This window comes from Oryzias latipes, chromosome 13 (genome assembly GCF_002234675.1).
Source record: "Oryzias latipes chromosome 13, ASM223467v1".
NCBI lineage: Eukaryota > Metazoa > Chordata > Actinopteri > Beloniformes > Adrianichthyidae > Oryzias > Oryzias latipes.
Genome location: NC_019871.2, coordinates 19,334,922 through 19,355,548, shown reverse-complemented (window position 1 = coordinate 19,355,548; position 20,627 = coordinate 19,334,922). Strand labels below are relative to the sequence as shown.

Genomic DNA, 20,627 nt, shown 5'->3' with positions numbered 1-20,627 from the left:
TGAGGAGGCCAGAATTGGTATACAATGTCAATATCTGTATTTTTCTACAGTCAAATTTCTTCAAACTTGCTGTGATGGTCATGAACATCAATACCAACAATATTCCAGTGAAAATTTTGCGTCACCTTTTGATGAAGGAGTATTTTGGATGGTTCAAATGTTTTAGTTTAACTATAAAGGCAGGATGCTTAGGAGAACTATAACTTTAATTTCTCTAATATTCTGCAGTCATTTTTCATCAAACTTGCTGTGATGTTAGAGAACATCATTACCAACAATAATCCAGTGAAAGTTTTGCGTCACCTTAAATGTAGCAACTTTAGAAAGAGTTGACAGGACCAGATGTGATTTTACTTTGAGTTTCTTCATTTCTGCTTGATTCCATTCCATGTCATGCTCAACAACCCACAAAACATTCTTGTGGGTGTTGAATCTCACTTTTAGAATCTGTCTGATTGATTATATTTCAGACAAAACACGTTATTTCTGGTAGTTTATTATGGAATAAACAGACATGCAATCCAAATGAATACATTTGTACATCAAATAACGATACAGGGCATGCAATAACTCATTTATTTCAGAGTGCAGTACATGTCATTTCTATAATGGGTATAACAGTGACATGGGTGATATCAGCGCTTTATGCCTTCTTTCCAGCTCACTGGGTGTGTGTACCGTAAACTATGATGTAAACGCGCATTCTAAAAGTCAGTGACAGCTGGCGTGACCGCACTTCCGCAGATGTCGGCTCACTTGACCGCGGTTCCAGCTGTCATCAAACAGCAAATTCCGCGCGAAGCTGCAGATAAATTTGTAAATATGTGGGAATTACATCAGTCTTTATTTTGTTCTGGACACTCCTGGAAACACAAATTCATATGATGGTTTCTCAGATCGCAGCAGCATTTCCGCCTTCGATCATCGGAGCTTCGCGCTCCGCTATGTGAAGGCAGCTGGCGGTCCGAAGAACAAAGCTTGTCCGCGGTGCGTCAGGAGGAGGACCGCAGAAGGCGGACATGCAGCTATGTAGTGCTGAGAAGCTGTGGAAACTCATCAGAAGTTCACAACCAACTCAAAGCCGTCTTCTCTGCCACTAACACATGCTCCTGGTGCGTGTGTGTCGCTCAGCGGTCGGACACGCAGAGAAAGCAGTGACGTCATCGCCCCGCCTCCCCTCTGCTAATGCTTTTTCGAAATGAATATTGCGACAAGGTGCGCAGGGTGGATGTTAAAATGCAAATGCAATCCCCTCTTTGCATTTTCATTTTAATTATGACACAGAATAAGCGGTTTTAAGTATAAAATGAAAAAGGATTTTGAAATATTGCTTTTTCTTTTTAATTTTGAGTCAAAAAATGCAGTTACATTTTGAAAATGAAAAAGCATTTCTGTTAATCCATTTTAAATGTCAAATTAGACATTTCTAAATGAATTTTGGTACACATTTACCATGGACCTTTTTGAATATGAAATGTCAATACAATTTTATTTATCATTTTAATTGACAGAAAAAGCTGGGTTGAGGAAGGAAATGAAAAAGCATTTTGAAGTATTGCTTTTTCTTTTTAATTTTGAGTCAAAAAATGCAGCTTCATTTTGAAAATTAAAAAGCATTTCTGTTAATCCATTTTAATTGTCAAATTTGACATTTCTAAATGAATTATGCTACACATTTACCAAAGAACGTCTTGAAAATGAAATTTCAAATACCATTTTCATTTTAATTTTAATTGACAGAATAAGCTGTGTTGAGAAAGGAAATGAAAAAGCATTTTGGTGGATTGCTTTTTCATTTTATTTTTTAGTCAAAAAATGCAGCTTCATTTTGAAAATGAAAAAGCATTTCTGGTTTTGACTTTGCTTTTTATTTATGCTACATAATCGCTTCCATATGATGTACCCACCTTCATTCCACCTAGACTGATGTCCTGAGAACAGCATGTCAGTGACAAAGAGAAGTTAGTGCGTGGTTTTCTGCACAAGTGTATGCATGTGTGTGTTTGTGCATGTGAGAATTTGTTGTTTTCAATGTCTGAATGATGCACATTTTGAATCTATCTTTTGCTCTTAAGTTTTATCACAGTAAATTTTGGTGTGAATGATGTCCTGACCAAAGGGCAATTTTGAAATTTTGTTTTTACCAAACAATAAAAAAAAGTACTTTTGTTTTTAGTAATCTAAAAAAAGAATACTCAATATTTCCTAAGAGAGACTTTTCTTTTTAGATTTAGCACTTCATGTTTTTGTCTTTGACATTTTAACAGCTACTATGGTTTAATTGACTAAAATCAAATCCTGCTTAATTTACATTGAGCTAAACAAATAGATAATAACCAAAATTCTGAACGTATAATTTTCCAAAGACAATATTCAGTTAGATATTGCCAAAGCAAAATCTTAATGTTGGAAACTGACATTAAGCTGCAGTATTTCATTTGTGTGCAATAAATGCCAAAAGCAGAGTTAACATTTAGGCTTTTAGCATACTAATGGCATTTAGTCATGTTAGACTTTGGAATTTGCTTTATCTTGTATTTTGTTACACTTGTGTTAGAGTTGTGATTTTCTGTCACCATTTCAAGCTAGGCTGACATTAAAAAATGTGTAATTTCTCTTTTTAGATCAAGCTGAAATAAAAAAAAAGAAGAACTGATAAAAAATAAAAATCTTCGGGATTTTTATCACTTAACTTGACCAACAAAACTTGGTGTGAACATCCTGCAAGGCCAAACTTCGAGTAAATCACAATGGAATATCCACACCAGCATCGCCAAAGATATGAAGAAATTGATGAATAATAAAGAGATGAATTGTGGGCAGAAATATGCTGCAGTGACAAGGACCCACCTCATATATTCCTCCAAATAAAGACATGAACTTGCAGAGCAGAGCTGCACACAAACCGGCGATGTGCACAAAGGGACTCTGAGAAGAAACAGAACCGCATGAAGCAGAAGCTTCAGATCGAGCAGCAGTTAGTCTGCTGCTTATTTAGTCACATAGACAATCTTCTGAAGAAAAAACAACAGGAAAAAAGTCTGCAAAAAATATTTAAATTCAGAGGAAGCAGTTCAAAGTGGAACCAATAGGATTATAGAGGAAGCATTAACAGGATGATGCACCAGCGAGAGGAAGTTAAAGCTCTGGCATGAATTGGGAGCAGAAACGCTGCAGCACAGTCTGCACACACAAACTACTTTACATTATCTGATCCAAATCTGCCTGGTAAAGTAGAAGACATCCGTCTGACTCCCTAAACTACAAAGTTAGGATTGTTATTAGTAAACGAGTTTCACTTGAAATCTAGAAATATCTTGTTAAAGCAGTAAACATGCAGATTTTAACTGGGCATTTAACCACCAGCATAGTGGAGCTGAGTTGGTTGATGGTGTGAGTGTGTGAGTGTTACCTCCTTGCCCAAGGGCATTCCGCTACCTAACGCGAAGGTGAGGCTGATAACTTTAACCACAAATGTCTTGAAGGTCAGGTATTCCTTCAATACCACTCCTCTCAGGATTGTCTTCATTTCAGGAACACCTGAACCTGCAGGAGGAGTTGGGGGGGGGGGGGGGGGTAGATTAATGACCGATAATGGCTTCACTACAAGGGAAAAGAACTGCTCTGGCAAAAATCTAAAATACCCATTTAAATTCATGATTGAAGACAAGTGGTGCAGAAGCCAGAACGATAAGAACGTGTGACTGACTCCACGCTCTGAGGAGGTTTGGTTTTTCCTGTTATGTGAAGATAGAAAGCTCTGGAAGCCATGACTCATCTTAGCTTTGCTTAACTATAGGCTTACTATCAATCTTGAAATTAGAAGAAATGTAAAATAAAGTTTACTGCATGAAAAATGACAGACTTTGAAGGAGAAGCTAAAAAATAGTCAGATTGTCAGGAGAAGGTTGATCTCTTTAGTCTTTCTTAGGTTGTCGCCTTTACCTGCAAGATGAAGTACCTGTACGGCACTGAATTCAGACAGAAAAGCAGCTGAATGTCTGGATTTGCTCGAACATGCATAAGATGGAGAAAGAATTCCTCTTTTCTAACTTTACACTGAAGAAGTCTTGTGAGATGGAGCAGAGTGACACATTGGGTGCTGCTACAGTAAGTAGAAATTACACACAAGTGTAGTGAGATTACTGCAGACTTGCAACATGAACCTGGAGGTGTTAAGTGCTAGAGAGTGAAAACTAAGAAGCTGCAAAGAAAACTAACAAAGTTATGTGTGGTTTCAATTTTCCAAAAGTCAAAAAGAACGACTGACAGGAGACACATCTGAAATAAAAGTTAAGCTCTTACCAGCAGCCTGTGGTGCCAGAATCTGTGTAAAACCAGCAGAGAAGGTGATGAGGACCACGGAATACGTGACCCAGGCCAGATACTGAAGTAACACGTTGCTGTCCAGACCACCATACATCCACTTATGTGCTGTGAACACACACAGCAAGAGGAAACGTATAAGCCACAATCTGAGGTCTGTAGGTGAAGAGTGACTGTGCATGAATGTCAGAAATGACTGATGAAAGCTCAGGACTGGATAGGGGCTGTCTGTGGGAATGAGTTCAGTTCTTGTTGGGTATCCATGTGGTGGATACGGTTTGTCAAAACCATTTGTGTGATAATTTGTCAAATCTGTACGGGGCACACAGGTGGCCTGTAGGAAATAATAATAATAACAATGGATTAGGATTTATCTGTGTTTTTTCTTGGTGCTCAAAGCGCTTACAATTTGTCCATTGTTCATGCACTCGTCATTCATACTTGGTGATGGTAACCACTAATCTATCCACAGCTGCCCTGGGGCAGACTGACTGAATTTAAAGATCATAGACCTCAAGGTACAGCCACCTCAAGGGACATCATGAAAATGGAACAAACCATTGTTGTGCATATGGGAAGTCTATCGTGAAGTATTTCTAATGCTAATGGGAACTGCAAGTACTTATGTTGGAAGGGGTTTATTGTCATCGTCCTACTGACTACACTATAGTCTTTACTAAAGGGTCAGTACTGTCTACTTGCTGCGTGAAAATGCTTCACACACAGGTTGTGCAGGTGATACATAAGTGAGCCCACAGGACGCCCACACAAACTTTACACTGACCGACTAATTTCCTAATTTCGCACTTATGTGAACAACACTAACAGGCTGCTTGTGCAGTTCACAGGGGGGGGCTGAAAACATAAAAAAATCTCTACGACAAGCCTGTGTCTAACATATTTCACCCTTACTTTTGCTTACGTTTAGTATAAGTGTTCACTACAACCCGCAGCAATCCCACAGAAAAAAAAAATATGTATGAGCATTTTCTCTCTATGGGTTCACCGAGTAGTCAACGATCTATTTTGTGTGGGCATACAAGTTTGACCATTTTTACCTATAAGGGCAGTTGGGACTAAGGCCTAGGGGATCAGTAGTCGCAGCTTGACAATGACTAGAACATGGCGTAAGGGACTGTACAACAACATCACCTGTACATCATAAATGTATGCAACTTCCATTAGCCTTACAAACCTTACTTCACTACACACTTAACAAACATGACAATGGTATGTTCCATTTTCATGACGTCCCTTAAGGTATCAATACAGTCTTAAGGGAATTGCAAAACACAGCTGTGCTCCCCTTAAGATTCAGCCGCTCCTCTCTACGACCCTCCATAGGCCTGAACAGCCCTCGTATGGGGAGTTGACCCAAACGGCACAACCCCCCCATATGAGTGCATGTGACTAAGGCTTCACGGACACACATGTAGAAGTCAGTCTTTCTTCTAGGCTGAGGAAATAAACTAACAAATGAGAAACACTTCAGTTTAGTTTAAGATAAGGTCTTTCATGTCCTTCAGTTAATTTTCTTTTCTTCAACTTTTCTGTGGCTTTTAGCAGCACATGCAGAAATTTGCACCCTACCGTCCTCGCAGATGGCGATGCAGTAATCCATTCCCCAACTGAGCAGGGCCGTGACGAGTCCCAACAGGCTGAGAAAGATCCAGTCCTCCCCGACGCGGGAGATCAGGAACTTCTGACAGCGGACTGTGCAGACTGCATGGATGACAAGGAGACATGTTAGTTTGACAGACGTTCTATCTATGCCATCCAGTCTATGAACCACTGAGAAATGACAATGAGTTCAGTTCTTGTTGGGTTTTGACCAAACAGATAAATGTGACAGATGACTTTTGACAAACACAGCTGTAAGAGAAAGGGTTAAATGAAGTTACAATTAGTTAAATCTTTTTTGAAGGTTAATGTTTTACTAATTCCAACAACAATGAACATCACTAACCAAGCACCATTATTGTCCATAAACTGACCAGCTGTAGCTGTGATACAAAAACCTTTTTAACCCCTTCATGCCTGCATTTATTTCCGACAATTTAAAAAGAAATATTCCTCTGTGTTTTTTCTGTCCACAGTGATGCTGAATTAAATGGAGACCTGATTAACTGGTATATTGCAAATTGGTGACATGGACTGAAGGGGTTAAATGCTTAAAGTTTACCGTATGCAAACATTTTCCTTCTCCTCTGATATGAAATAATACACGCTGCTGCCCTTCACACTGATGATACCCAGCATATATGAAGCACATAGGGATGTCCATCATCAGAAGAAATGATATCTTCCAACACAAAAAGAGCCTTTTTTTCTTAAATAACCTCAACAAGATGAACATGGGAATAAAAGCACCCCTAAACTGAAACTCTCTAGGTTTGTTCTGATATAGTCTTTAAATCACCATCACCACCTCCTTTCATTTGTCTTCTTTGCATGCATTTTAGGCAGGACCAGAGAACCTTACAATCCTTAGAAATATTTCTAATATGGATTAAAAGTAACATTTGTTAGATTTGCTAAATGCATGAAAAATACAAACTGCCACAGCACTCCTATCAAAACTGCAGAAACATCTCACTTTAGGTGACAGAAGACGTGGACAGCAGGAGAGGTTGTCAGATAAACAAGAATGCAAATGAATTTTCACGTTCTGCAAGCAACACCTACAGGAGCTGCCACACCAAATGCAACGTGTGCATACACACCCACGCACACACACACACACAGACAAAGTACTATTTTCCTTCTTTCGTCCAGACACTTGTAACAAGAACTGGCTTCTTTCTCTGAGTGTATTTTTAGATCTGTGTTCTGTTATGTGAGCAGGTGCACGCGCATTTCTGAGACTCTGTGCGTCATCTCACCCACGGGCCGTCTGTGTTGTTGGACCCTTCTGTCATCAAGTCACTGTGAATGAATGATTTCATGTGCATGTGTGCGTGTGTGTGTGTGTGAGAAAGTGTAATCTTGTCTCTCTGAAGGTGTAACTGGTTCTGTGCTGGTATTGCTTAACAGCAGAATGGTTGCAGCCTTTATTCTACCTGGCATACAATAAGCAGCATGCGAAGTTCCTAGTCACTGTTGTTGCCGTCTGACTCACCCTTTCACCCCCCTCCTCCCCCCAGCCTCAGTCTCCCTCTCTAATCACATTCAACCTCTGACTTCACCTCTAATCTCCCCCTCTGCCTCACAGGCCTTATTTGCACCCCTCCACTCCTCCTTTCCATCACAACTTTCATTGCATCCCACTTTTCTCCAGCTCATCTGTTTATGCCTGCTTTCTGCCCCTCTTCTCACCCAAAGCCATGATGTCCACACACCTGCTGAGACTAATTTAGGTTGCCTTGGAGACATGCGGCATCTAGCTCCTTGGTCTGACAATTAGAGTGTGAGGGTGAGCATGCGTGTGTTTAAGTAGATTTCGGTTTAAGCAGAGCATAATGAGGGCTACAGCATGTCTTCAACGTTGACCGTGTTCCTCCACACTGAAGGAACACTGCAGAAAATGTGTACGACGATACGAATGTGACCCATGTGTAAAGGAGGCTTTGTTGCTGCTACAATTCAGATGTAACAAGGGTCTTAGTCCTAACTGGCCTTACAGGTGGATAGAGGCAGTCTGCTGGTAAAATCTGGGAAAACATTTATGTGGTCCGTGCAAAATATCAACATCCTAGACCGCACAGTGAACCCAGCAGGCGACAGGTTGTAGTGAAATCTTATGCAACACGCAATGGTAAGTGCGGGGAGAAGTAGGTGAGACACAGGAGTGTTATACAGATTTTTCTGTTTTTAATCCCCCCAAATCCTGCAGACTCTACAAGGAGTCTGTTAGTGCTGTTCACATGACAATTGTGTGCTCCTTGTGTGCAGCCTACTGCTAGAAATGAGAAAATTAAACAGTATAGTTTGTGTGAATGTCTAACAGGCACTTGCGTATCATGTGCAGGCCCTGTGCATTCATAATTTGCGTGGGACAAGTACTCACCTTTTGTTAACGACCAAAGTGTGTTATTACGACAATGTTCGACAGCCTCATCGGTAAATGACATACATGCAACTTCCATCAGTCTTAAAAATACATTTGCCACATGTACAACGATGATTTGTTTCATTTTCATGACGCCCTTGAGGCGATCGTACAAGCCTCGAGGGAACTGAAAGACACAACTGCGCTCCCCCTAACCTGTTACCACCAGAGATGTCACCAACTTCACCTAAATAACACGTTCTCAGTGACATTCTATAAATCTTCGGCTGTTTAAAGGATCACCGTGAATCAGCTGATTTTAACATGGAGAAAAGCAGCTTTTCATAATGGCCCAATGCTGATATGAAAAGCCACTTTCTTAAACATCAGCATTAGCTGATTTACTTTGATTGTAAGCACTTTACTACTGTGCAGTAGTGTTTTATAACCCCGTAAAGCTCATTTACAATCTGGTGGAATATTTCGCAAATTGAATAAACGACGGAAAAGGTACAGTAGTCTGTCATTACATTAGGGTTAAGATGCGGCCACGCCTCTCTTTGACCCTCCAAGAGCCGGGCAACCCAAAATCTGCAGGCCCTAGACGGGTCACACCCCCCATACGGATGCATGTTACAAAGGCAAAAGGTTTTGGACGAGATACATAAACAAAACTTTAAGGCCAAACACCATCTACACAAAGAGCTTCATCGTGAAATTCAAGCAAAATACACATTTTCTTTGTCACCCTTTGAGGTTATAGTGACCCTCCACATTTACCTCCAACCGTCACTACATGAAACCCAATTATTTAAATGCCCTACTCAAGGTTGCAGCCACGTCAGGGCGTGAAGGGGAGAGGAGCCCACCTTTATTACATCAGCTTTGTACCGTCATGGTGAGGTGAGGACCTGCTCTGTAAGGTGTGTGTGTGTGTGTGCACCTCTACATTCATTATGCAGTTTAATGCAGAGGGGACACATTCAATTAGAAAGGCTTCACTGTGACTAGGACCACCAGCTTAGTAACATTACAATAAAGATGACCATTGAATGTCTTCTAACATAGAGGAGGATGGTGAAGGAAACTGATGCTCTGCATTAAGATCTTTTAGCATTTAGGATTTCTGCTATAGGGACTTACACAGTGGTCAGGTGTTGAGGTACATCACCTCAGCTCATGGCTGGATGGAGGTTCCTGCAGTAAAGTCAAAATATAAGAAAAATGTCTGGAAGAAGACATTCATAGCCTGATCATTGTCCAGAATTTTAGGGGAAGGGAAAATAAAAACTAAAAAGTATAAAAGATTACAGCATTACTGAAATAATCTAAATATGATGGGTCTTTACTGAGAAAAGAAGGAAGAGGAAATTTAACATATGTAATCTTTCCAAACAGTTTTACTGGTTAAACTAGAGTTTTTTCATCCATTTTAAAAAACCACAACATTTTGTAAAGCTGGTCGCTAAAGTTTGAAGGGATCTGTTCCAACCGTCAGGAGTTCTTTCAGTGACCCATCAGGAAATGAACCTTTGTCCACGTTCAGTAATTTTACCATTTTCTGTAAACGGTTGAACTGCAGGTTTATGTAATAAAGGAAATGTTATTTTACCAGAAAGTTTCTGTGTTAAAATATTAAAATAATTAATTTTTCTTTTTTTTTTAACTGTGATACATAAAACTTGATGTTTTCACTGGCGACCAACAAAAAGACTGAATGTATTCCTGATCAACGACTAACAACAATAGTGACGTTTCTTTAGAGTTATCAAACTCATCTTTATTTACTAAAAAAATAAATAAAAGGGAAAAATATGAAGTAAAAAAACTGCTTTAACTCAAAAAAAACATAATTGAAAGAGAGCAGCATCAAAAAAACCTGTATGGTCTTCCCTTTTTGCTTTCATGTTGTAAAAACTCTGATATTCTGCTGCAACAACTAGGATTATGAAAAATAAACACTCCAGCCTAAATATCTATACATTGTCTGGAATGGGGGGGGGGGAACTTAGCATTTTAGATGTAACACATTTAAAGCCCCCAGCAGCATCTCAGAGGGGGTGGTGGAGTTATTTCTAAACTGCAACCTAAAACTTCCTGTAAACCAGGGGTGTCGAACTCATTTTGGTTCGGGGAATAGTAGTAATAATAACCTCTCCTCAACACCTCTAATAAATATGCACAGCTGTATATATCTGTGATGTCGGTGCTTTCATCAACAGCGACCGAAAATACAATAAATGACTGGATTCCTTCATTTGCCGCACAAGTCTCCTCAGAGATATTGTACCTGTAATTGTAATCCTTGACAGACTCATGTTGGCAAAGGTCGACTACTTTTTGGGGCATATGTCTTCATCTGCAACCTTCAGCATTTTTCCATAGCTTCACCATCTGAAATGGTTTAGATCAGGGGTGTCAAACAGGTGGTTTAGTCCGGCCCACACATGATGAGTAAAAATCATAAGGATGTTTAAAAAAGAAAGCAAGTTTCTAGTCCATTCCTGTGGCGAGTTATGATTTTTTTAAAGAAATAACCGAAATGTGCAATCCCGCCACCAGGGGGAGCAAAGGAAAAGCTTAACAGTTGAAACAACATAACTCTGCATATGCCAAAAACGAAACCTAACAGCTCAGTGTCTGGGTAGGCAGTAGTTTGGTTCCTTGTGAACCTCACCACTGAAGGATGATCAGTAGTGACACAATAATGACCAAAATGTTGTCAAAAAGAAAAAAAAGGTTGAAGTGAAGTCCTGAGCTTTCCAGGAAAAATGGAAAGCGTTTTATTTGTTCACAGAGCTGAATGCAAACCTCCATGCTTGGTATGTCATCAACAGGTTCTCCAAGAATATAACATTTAGCACCACTATGAGACTCTCCACAAAGAAAAGTTTCACCATTGCAGTTAATAAAAAAAATATTTAGCAACTAATAGCTGGACCGATAAACAACCATCTGGATTTACTGCAGCCGTGACGTCAGTGATGGAGCAGTGACACCTAGCTACCTTATTGCAGACAAGTTGGAGCAAACATCCAATCCATTTTCTGATGGTGAACTTATTGAAAAATGCTGAAGGCTGCAGTAGTCTTGTTCCCAAAAAGCAGTCGACCTTTGCCAACATGAGTCTGTCAAGAATTACGACTCCAGATCCAACATCTCTGAGCAAACATGGGCAGGCATATGAAGGAATCCAGTCATTTATTGTATTTTCAGTCAAAAATACAATAAATCTTCTGTTTTCTTAACTGCAAATGGTGAAACTTTTCTTAATGGTGAGTCTCATAGTGGTGCTGAATGTTATATTCCTTGAGCACTGCGACCTGTTGATAACATACCAAGCATGCAGGTTTTACATTTAGCTCTGTGAACAATTTTTCCTGGAAAGCTCAGCCCACCACTTCAACCAAGCAACAGTGGTGAGACTCGTGGGGAACCAAACTGCATCTTACCCAGAGGCAGAGCTGTTAGGTTTCGCTTTTGGAACATGCATAAATGTGCTGTTTCACCTGTTCTGTTTTTCCTTTGCTCTCCCTAGTGGCAGAATTGTGCATTATTTCTTTAGAAAATCATAACTCGCCACAGGAATGGACTAGAAACATGCTTTTTAACACATCCTTATAATTTTTACTATTCATGACTGGGCCTGATTGAACCATCCGCGGGCCGGATACAAACGACTCCCTTAAGACAGAAAAGAAATGTTCGAGAAATAAAAACCATACATCTGTAAATGTTTGCTGTGAGCACTTAACTCCGTTACGCCTCCTTCTTGCTCCTTAATGATCATTTATCTCTTCTTCCTCCTTCAACTAGATCTGTTCCCTATGTTAATGAACAACAGTCGCTCCTCGGGTCCCCAGTGAGCAGACAAGCAGACAGTCACTCATCGGGAAGCGACTGTTGCAACAGGAATCCTGTGGTGGCAGCCAATGTCTGCCTCATAAAGGGTAACATCTGCACTCACAAACAGAAGAACAGCACCCCCAAACAGAGACAAGCTCTGGAGACATTTCTTTAGTCAACAAGTCAAACCCACATGACACATTAATGTTAGAACATGTTGAATATTTAAAACAAATGATGAAACAATGATGTCCCTGCTCTAAGTTGGAATTCCTGCAGACATACTTAAAGCCTTTGTCATATGCACCCGTATGGGGGCGTTGATCCATAAGGGCACTGTTGTTTTTTGGGTTGTCAGGGCCCGTGGAGGGTTGTAAAAAGGAGCAGCTGCATCTTAAGGCGAGTGCAGGTGTGTCTCACAGTTCCCTTGAGGCTTGAACATCAACCTTTAGGGACATGACCATGGAACGTACCATCTTCGTACGTGTGGTAAGTGTATCATGAAGTATTCGTCAGGCTAATGGAAGTTGCACACACTTATGAAGTATGAGTGATGCTATACGGCGTCCTTACGCTACACTCCTTAGTGAGGTGCGATGTACACAGTGATATTTGAGAAGTGAAAGAAGTTTATTAGATTTAAAGAAACTGTGAATCTGCTATATGATAAATTTAACTGAAATTGATGATCCGAACAACCAATGATTTATGAAGAAAATTCTTGAAAATATCAGGGGTGCCCAAAATTTCTCATACCATTGTATATGCTACACAAGTTGTTCCTAGGATGTCTACACAAACTACACACCTTGCTCCTTCCTCAGTCTGCAAAATTTGGAGAGGTTGAAGAAATCTGTATGACACGTCTGCGTTTCACTTCTGTCACCTTTACTTACCCTTAGATTTTCCATAAATGTTCGCTACATAGACTGCAATAACAATGGACGAATCGAGGTGTGACGTCACCATGAAAATGCCTTACCTCCGGCTCTTGCGAAATTAGGCAAAATCCCTAAAACATTGCTTTCAGATATGGACGCCACCATGTTGAAACCATTCAACAGTCGTTGGTCCGAGTGGGTTTGAGTCATCGGATTTATGTGGTTGCCATAGATCACTGTCGACTGGTTTCAACATGGCGGCGTCCGTATCTGTAAAGCAATGGTACTTCCTATTTGGGAAAAGGAGAAGGGAGGGCATGAGACGTCCATTGTTTTTTCAGCCAATCGCTCAGTATGACCAGTCGCCCACAGCAGAAAAAGTGCATTATTATTTTTTCTCTACGGGTTCATTGAGCGGTTTACGACCTTGATATTTCGTGCAGGCCACCTGGGTACAAGTTTGACCGTTTCCCCCCCCCCCCCCCCCCCCCAGAAAGCTCGTATCCACTGTCACCAAATCTAATCATCCGTAGTTTGGAGTTTTATTCATTTAATGCTCTTTGTAAATATGTAATTCCTTAAAACCTTTTACTAAAGATTCAGAGTCGATCTCTTCAAATCAATTTTATTCTGTTGTGTTTTGTGTGTAATCTGCAGGATGTAATCTGGATCCCTGTAGGTAAGGCTGAATAACCTCACAATTCAGAACAACTTTGGCAAAAACTAAAGCTTAAATCAGCTGTACAAATAGTTTTAAACTATGTCACTTCTCCACTTCTATTCGATTGTTTTCCTTTTAATGAAATTGATATGATTCTTCAGAACCATGAGCGTTTATGGATCGTTGTTTCTCATGTAAATGGATGGATGAAAGGCCTGAAACTGTTCTGAAACATATTTCAGAATCAAGACAAGCATTTTTTTCACAAGCAAATAAAAATCCTGAAGCAGTTGTGTACAAACATCCAGATCAGCAGCACTAAAAAAAAATGCACAAAAAGGAAACACCTGACAGTGTGGCCTCTGTTCCTCAGATCAAAAACTTACAGAACAGCCATCTCTTTGTGGTGAGCAATAACAGATCAGATCAAGTCTCACTGAATGAACTCTTTCATCAGGTTTCTGAAAGCCAAACAAAAATATCCCATCTTTCTTAAGGCCGTGTGGGTCAACTGTGAGTCGCTTTGTTGCAGAAGTTCTGATCAGGCTGTTCGGTTTGAACTTTTAAATGTCTATTTCGACTGCATTTCAACTTCTGAACTCTTTCCTGTAACTTCAGAGTCGCAGATCAGTAACATTTTTCATCTTCAGCCTCACACACTCAGAAGATCGATACCATGGCTCTAACACACATCTTAATGGATGCATTAAGGTCTCAGGCCAAATGATTCTATCCCCATCTCTGGCTCTTTCCATGAAGTCACTGCATTCTTCCGTCTTCTGACGGCCTGTGGAACCTACTGAGTCAGCCAGCATCACCCTGACCTCCTGATTTCTGCAGGAATCAATACTAAGACACAAAGTGAAGATCAAAAATGCCCGGTAGCCACAGCAATTAAAAGATCTTTTACTGTCAGCCAAATGTCTTCAAAGCTTTTAAAATGTTAAAATGCTATTTCATGTCAAATGTTTTTCTAAACTAAGCTTACACGCAGTTCTATGGCTCTGAGTTAAGTCACAACATTTCTTCAAAATTATTACATTTAAAAAAATGTCCATGTTGTCACAAAGCTGATAGATATTAAACAACTTGGTTTTTCAAATAATTGAAATTTTAGTGCGCCTTATTAAAAATAAAAAATAAAAATTGAACAAATTAAAAATGTGCTCTTACATTAATTTTTAGTTTGCTGGATCTGAACAAACCAAAAAAATTCAAAAGCTATTAGTCTTGTTCTGATTAGGGTGCCAGCTGAATAAAGACAGATCATCAACATTTGGAACTGTGCTCAGACACACAAACACCAGGACATCCTCCTGAGCACATTCATTCTCTAACTTCAGATGGAGCAGAATGGTGAAGCAATCGCACTGGAGCTCGTTTGCAGCAAACGGGACCAAAGTTTTAGTTAAACTTTAGTTAAAAAATTTTTTAGCCGTGGCTTCAGCTGACCTAATTTCAGTTTACAGTTTTTAAGTCGTGTGACTGGAATCCACTTCAGCCAGCATTTCTGTCCAGTTCCAAAGTTGAAAGACGGATGTGGAAACATCTGCATCAGCGCTGTGTTTGGGATGAAGGGAAGAGGCTGCAAGAGATGGAGCCAAACGCAGCACTGATGATCGCAGCAGCAGATCTGCACAGGACGGTGTGAGTGTGTTTGTGCTGATACTAAAGTACTGCCCTCCTCCCACTGATTCCCTTCCTTCCCTCTCGTTCCAAATTGCTATTTGTCTGTCAGATTTTATAAACTTCCTTCATCCATCCGTCTCCAGACCTTTGTTCTAATCTCTCTTTTCTGAACTTGCCACTTCTCCAGCACTAAATATTCTTTTATTTTTACTCTACACCTTCATTTGTGTTCTCTGCTTTTTGGCAATGGCTTTCTGCTGTGTGGCCCCGCCCACCAACAAACGGAAGGACTCACACACATGCACACACAAAAATGGGGCTCTGCAGTTGCAGAGTCAGCACTCCTGTTCTGCAGTCCTCTGCAGACATACCCCTGTGCCGGTTTACACTTAAAACTCCGCTGTCACCAAGATCACAGCATTCCCATCCACATCTAGCAGCACCTACTCACTGAACCAGGGGTCGGCAACCTTTTTTACTCTAAGAGCCATTTGGGACCGCCCCTAATAAAAAAGAAAGCACCCGGAGCCACAACCCGTTTTGACATCATTATATATATTATGCATGTATATATTATTCAAAGGTGCTCATTACGTCGATCGCGATCTACCGGTCGACCTTCAATGACATGAGTGTAGATCGCGGGCCAGAAAAGATTTAAAAAAAAAAGTACTTCTTTAAAATCCACCAGCCAATCAAAATCCTCACTGAGAAGTACGGGACTTGATTGACATGTAGATTGGCCAATCGGACATCGTCTGAAGCATACGTCGCTGCAAATGCACATTGTGTTCTTTAAAAGATGATACTGCGGCCGCGTTGGGAGGAGCTACTGGTTCTGGTCTGATCGCTGCATGGAGCGATGTGTTTATCAATGCATGGTAGACACGGAGAATGTGGAGAGATCAGGATTATTATTTTGAAGAGTTCTACTTGGTAATCATGTTTCCATGTTTGAGTTCATAAAATCATCCCAGGGAAAGTCTCTGTTTGAGTTCATAAAATCATCACAGAGAAAGTCTCTGCTTCAACTCCCGCAGTGAAAGCTGCGTCTCAATCTGACGCCCGTGTTTTCATCTCTCTGACAGAGTTTGAAGCCAAAGCCCCTCCTCCGCCTCTTTACCTGCTTTTCCTCTCTACCTGTTCACCTGTTCACATCCTCTGCAGCTGAGATTTGTTTCCCCCGCGCTCCCGGTGTGTCCTACACAGAGAGCGCAAAATACGGTAGTAGTCGGGTCGCTCCTGCGCAGCACAAGGATGAAAGAGCCGGACGCAGGTTATAGCGGGGATAGAGCGGGTTAAGCAAATGAATGGAAGAAGGCGCTCCGCTGAAGAAATATTCAATATTGTACACATTTTATTATTAGTCTGAACTATCTTTTATTTAGGAATTTTTTTTATTTTATCAGTCCAGTACGGGAAAAAAACATAATCAAAACTTGTGCTGGGCGGTTTTTGGCTGGGTCTGGCGGTTTTCAGATGACTTTTGGGCTGGAAAACTGTGACTCTATCTGGCAACACTGGCGCGAACTCTCAGTCTGTCATCAGCGAGTTGGTCTCTGCCCCACGGTACGTCAAGTTCCCGGCAGAAGATCGGAGTGTTTATTGAAGCCGCCCCGCGTGTATGGCAGGCCATTTTAACATTAAAAGGCTAGACTGGACGTGTGTTGCAGATATCTTTATTTGAGTTTTGCCTAGTCAAAAAGAACATTTCAGATATCCGCAACTACATTCTTCCTATCCGTAATCGTAATTTTAGATATCCTCAAAGATATTATTCCTAGGACAAATGACATCACTTTCACCATTCATTTGTATGGGATTTACAATTACAGATATCTACAATTCAGTTGCAGATATCTTGAATTACAATTCCAACTATCCAAAATGTAATTACGACTAGTGAGAAATACGTTGCTGATATCTACAATGTTCATTCCGGATAGTCAAACTTAGCCTTTTAATGTTAAAATGGCCTGCCATACGCGTGCCTCTCCCTGCTATCAGCTCTGCAGGTCTCGCCCGATAAATACGAGCTCATTACGAAGCTGTTTTTTACGTGGCTCGCGCTTCGTGCGGAGCCAGCAGCGCCTTTGAAATGCCATGAAAAATGAACAAACTAAAATTAAATTTAATTATTATAAAATACTCATTATTTTCCAAAGTCACAGGGAGCCACAACAGATGGATGAAAGAGCCACATGTGGCTCCGAAACGATGGGTTGCCGACCCCTGCACTAAACAATCACTTACAAAGAATCTGCACTCGTTTATGCAGAACCTGCACTCCTGTAGGCAAAACCTAACACTCGTTTACGCATAATTCTCACTTTTTTACACATAATCTGCACTCGTTTATGCAGAACCTGCATTCCTTTATGCAGTTCCTTTATGTTTATACAGAATCCACACTTGCATATGCTAAATGCTGCACTTCTTAGATTATGGATTTTTTGCGAAAAGAAACCCTTTAAACAAGTATTGAATATTTTGCTACAAAGACACTTCGATGGCTAAAAAAAGGAAAGGAATTACACACACGAATATTTTCATGGATCAATTTTAGCTTCACCTTCAACCAGTTTTCTTGTTTTCTCGATCATTTAGTGAAACCTCTTAAAATGTTTCAAACGTCTGTGCAGCTCTTTTTCTTCCAAAACTCACATTTATGAGCATTAACTCCAGCAGGTGCATGAAGAAGAATAAAATGAAACTTTAAAGTGCACCTTTTTCCCCAGTCAGAAATGGTTGTGCATTTTGATAAAAGAGTGGTCACTGTGGAGCAAAAACTATCAAAGGTCTTCATTTTTAATGAAGTAAAAGAAGAAGCGGAGCAGACGGCATCAGGAACACAAGTGAAAACTGGCTCTTCTGTTGACCCATAAAGAAAACTGTTAACATTTTTAGCAAAAAATGTTTAGAGAAAAACAAGAACAGAATTTGTTTTGATCATTGATCTAAGAAGAGGTTGTAGAGGAGATAAAAAAATAATTTAAAGGCCCACTCAGATGAACATTTTGTAATTGGTGTTGTTAACATGTTCTTGGGACATTTTTCCAATGATAAAAAACATATATAAAGAAAACTGTGTATTGTGAAAATGAGTATTTTTTTATTAAAATCATTGAATAAAGACTGTTGTGACGTAGAAAATCTGCTGGGCGAGCCACAAGCTCTGCTCCACTCTGATGCTTCCACTTGCAGACAAATGTACTGTAACAATTCACTAGGATAGCTAGTCCTGTTACTAAAAAAATAAATACACGAAAAGGGGTCAAACACAAAAGAGCGTCTTAATGCGTAGAAATAATTTGCAGATAACAGAAAATTTCAGACACAACCCGTGCATAAATCAACAGCCAAAATTAAGGTATAGTCAGTTCAACCAATATGATCATTGTTCCATTCAAAAACAAACATTCAGGTGATTAGGCGTGCTCAGCCTTAGTCATTCATAGAGTTCATTTCTTCCGGAAAGTCAATAATTCCAAAAAATGAGGAGAGTCAATAAAGAAAGAAAAAAAATAGCCCTAAAGCGATCGCTATTTTCTGGTATACCAGTAACTAAAAAAATACGGTTCGATCTCACCAGCGTTACTCCGGGATCACTGACGTGGCCTCTCGCAGCAAACTCTCCTGCTCCCGATCACGAAGCACATCTGCTGTGGGAATCGCGCCTCCCGGTAAAGCTTCCTCCGTTAATCCAACGATCCGGCTCCGGTGGGTTTCTTTCTTTTTCCGTTAAAGCTTCCAGCGTCCGAAAAAGTCAGAGAATTGACTCCCAACATCCACCTGTGGAGCTGTCATTCGCGGCCTGCAGGTGACAGGCGGAATCCTCGCACCACACCCCTCACCGGCGTTTACGAGGAAGTCAGCTGGCCCCGCTGTCTCGTCATCACCCCCTTATATAGTTTTTTCACGAAGTTCACCAATTATTTAGTTTTGATTCTTTTCTGTTTACAGAGTAATTTACATTAAAAAAAAAACAGGCATCCCTTGTCCCCACAGCAGGAATACATATATAAATTTTTTTATATACAAAACATAAATTCCTGACGGTACCATGTCAAAATAATTTTCTTTACTATGTTTTGCACACATCAGCATAATGTGACATTGTCACAGTACGTCTTTGTTTTCCTCACCTGATCTTTGCTCGCCATTGTGGTTGCATCACTAGTGTTGGCTTGGGGATGTGAGGGGCTGTAAGCTAGTGGAAGAGTGTAAATAAAGGGATGCTGGGAAACCAGTGCTAGCTTACTCCCTGCCAACAGTCCCGCCCACAACTCAGAGGAGAGTTTCTAATGAACTACTGTATGCTTCACCAAAACCATGTCCTAGAAAATGACAGTTTTTTTTTTTTTTGTTGCATAATCATAATTTAAAAAAACATTGGGGCACTTTAAAAAATGATCAAAATATTCTCGGAGTGGAACTTTAACAGACAACTTAAAATTCAAGGAAGTGTTTCATGAAGTATTTGTAAGAATAATAGAAATTGTTCACACTACTGACGTACTGGTCATTATTAAGGTGCGAGTACTGGTACCTTATTGGCTGCACGCTAATGCTTCACGGATTGGGTGTCTGTAGAAAGTCCACACAAACTACACTCCATCCTTATTTCTAACAGTCAGGCTGCACGCAAGGAGCGCACTTAAATCAGAAAAATCTTCCAACATTCCTGCATCTCTCGACATGCTCACCAAGCGCTCAACAACCTTGCACCACGCCCAGCGGTAGGGCGGTCGACCCATGATCGTATGATTGCAGGTTCAATTCCCGCCTTGCACGCCCATGAACGATGCGTCCTTGGGGAAGACACTGAACCCCACCTTGCCTCTGGTGGTAGGGGGGCGCCTGTGTTCGGCAGCGGAGCTGCCACCAGTGTGTGAATGTGTGTGCGACTGGGTGAATGGGACTGTGACTGTAAAGCGCTTTGGGCCTTGTAGGTAGAAAAGCGCTATATAAGCATACGCCATTTTACCACATTTCCTGCGGGCCACCTACATGCTCCTGTACAGGTATGACCATTTTTCACTCACAGACAGCTCACATCCACCCGGAAGGACAAATGTGAATAAAGTTTGAATCAACAACAGTTTTTTCCCTGATTGGCTTTGGTAACAGCCTCATGTTTAGTAAAATGAAACTCCGAGGAGTGCGTCCTGATTGTGTCACAAGCAATTGTGTCCTCTTAGTTCAGGTTGCCCGTTTGAAACCCACTGCTTATTAATTGTTGATTTAAACTTCAGCAGAGACGCAGAGCACGTGTCTGCCTAAAAGCCTCTGTGAT

At 40.6% G+C, this 20,627-nt stretch overlaps 1 protein-coding gene across 3 annotated transcripts in view; it reads right to left on the bottom strand.

Moving 5' to 3' along the window:
* Nucleotides 1-20,627, bottom strand: part of LOC101162182 (chloride channel protein 2) — a 97,265-nt gene that overhangs the window by 58,866 nt on the left and 17,772 nt on the right. For all 3 annotated transcript variants that reach the window (XM_023961537.1, XM_023961538.1, XM_023961539.1), the window contains exons 3-6: nt 5,917-6,048; nt 4,306-4,434; nt 3,413-3,546; nt 2,851-2,928 (exon numbers count right to left, since the gene is read on the bottom strand). In XM_023961537.1, the coding sequence (XP_023817305.1) occupies nt 2,851-2,928; nt 3,413-3,546; nt 4,306-4,434; nt 5,917-6,048 (473 nt within the window). The remainder of the gene's footprint in view (nt 1-2,850; nt 2,929-3,412; nt 3,547-4,305; nt 4,435-5,916; nt 6,049-20,627) is intronic.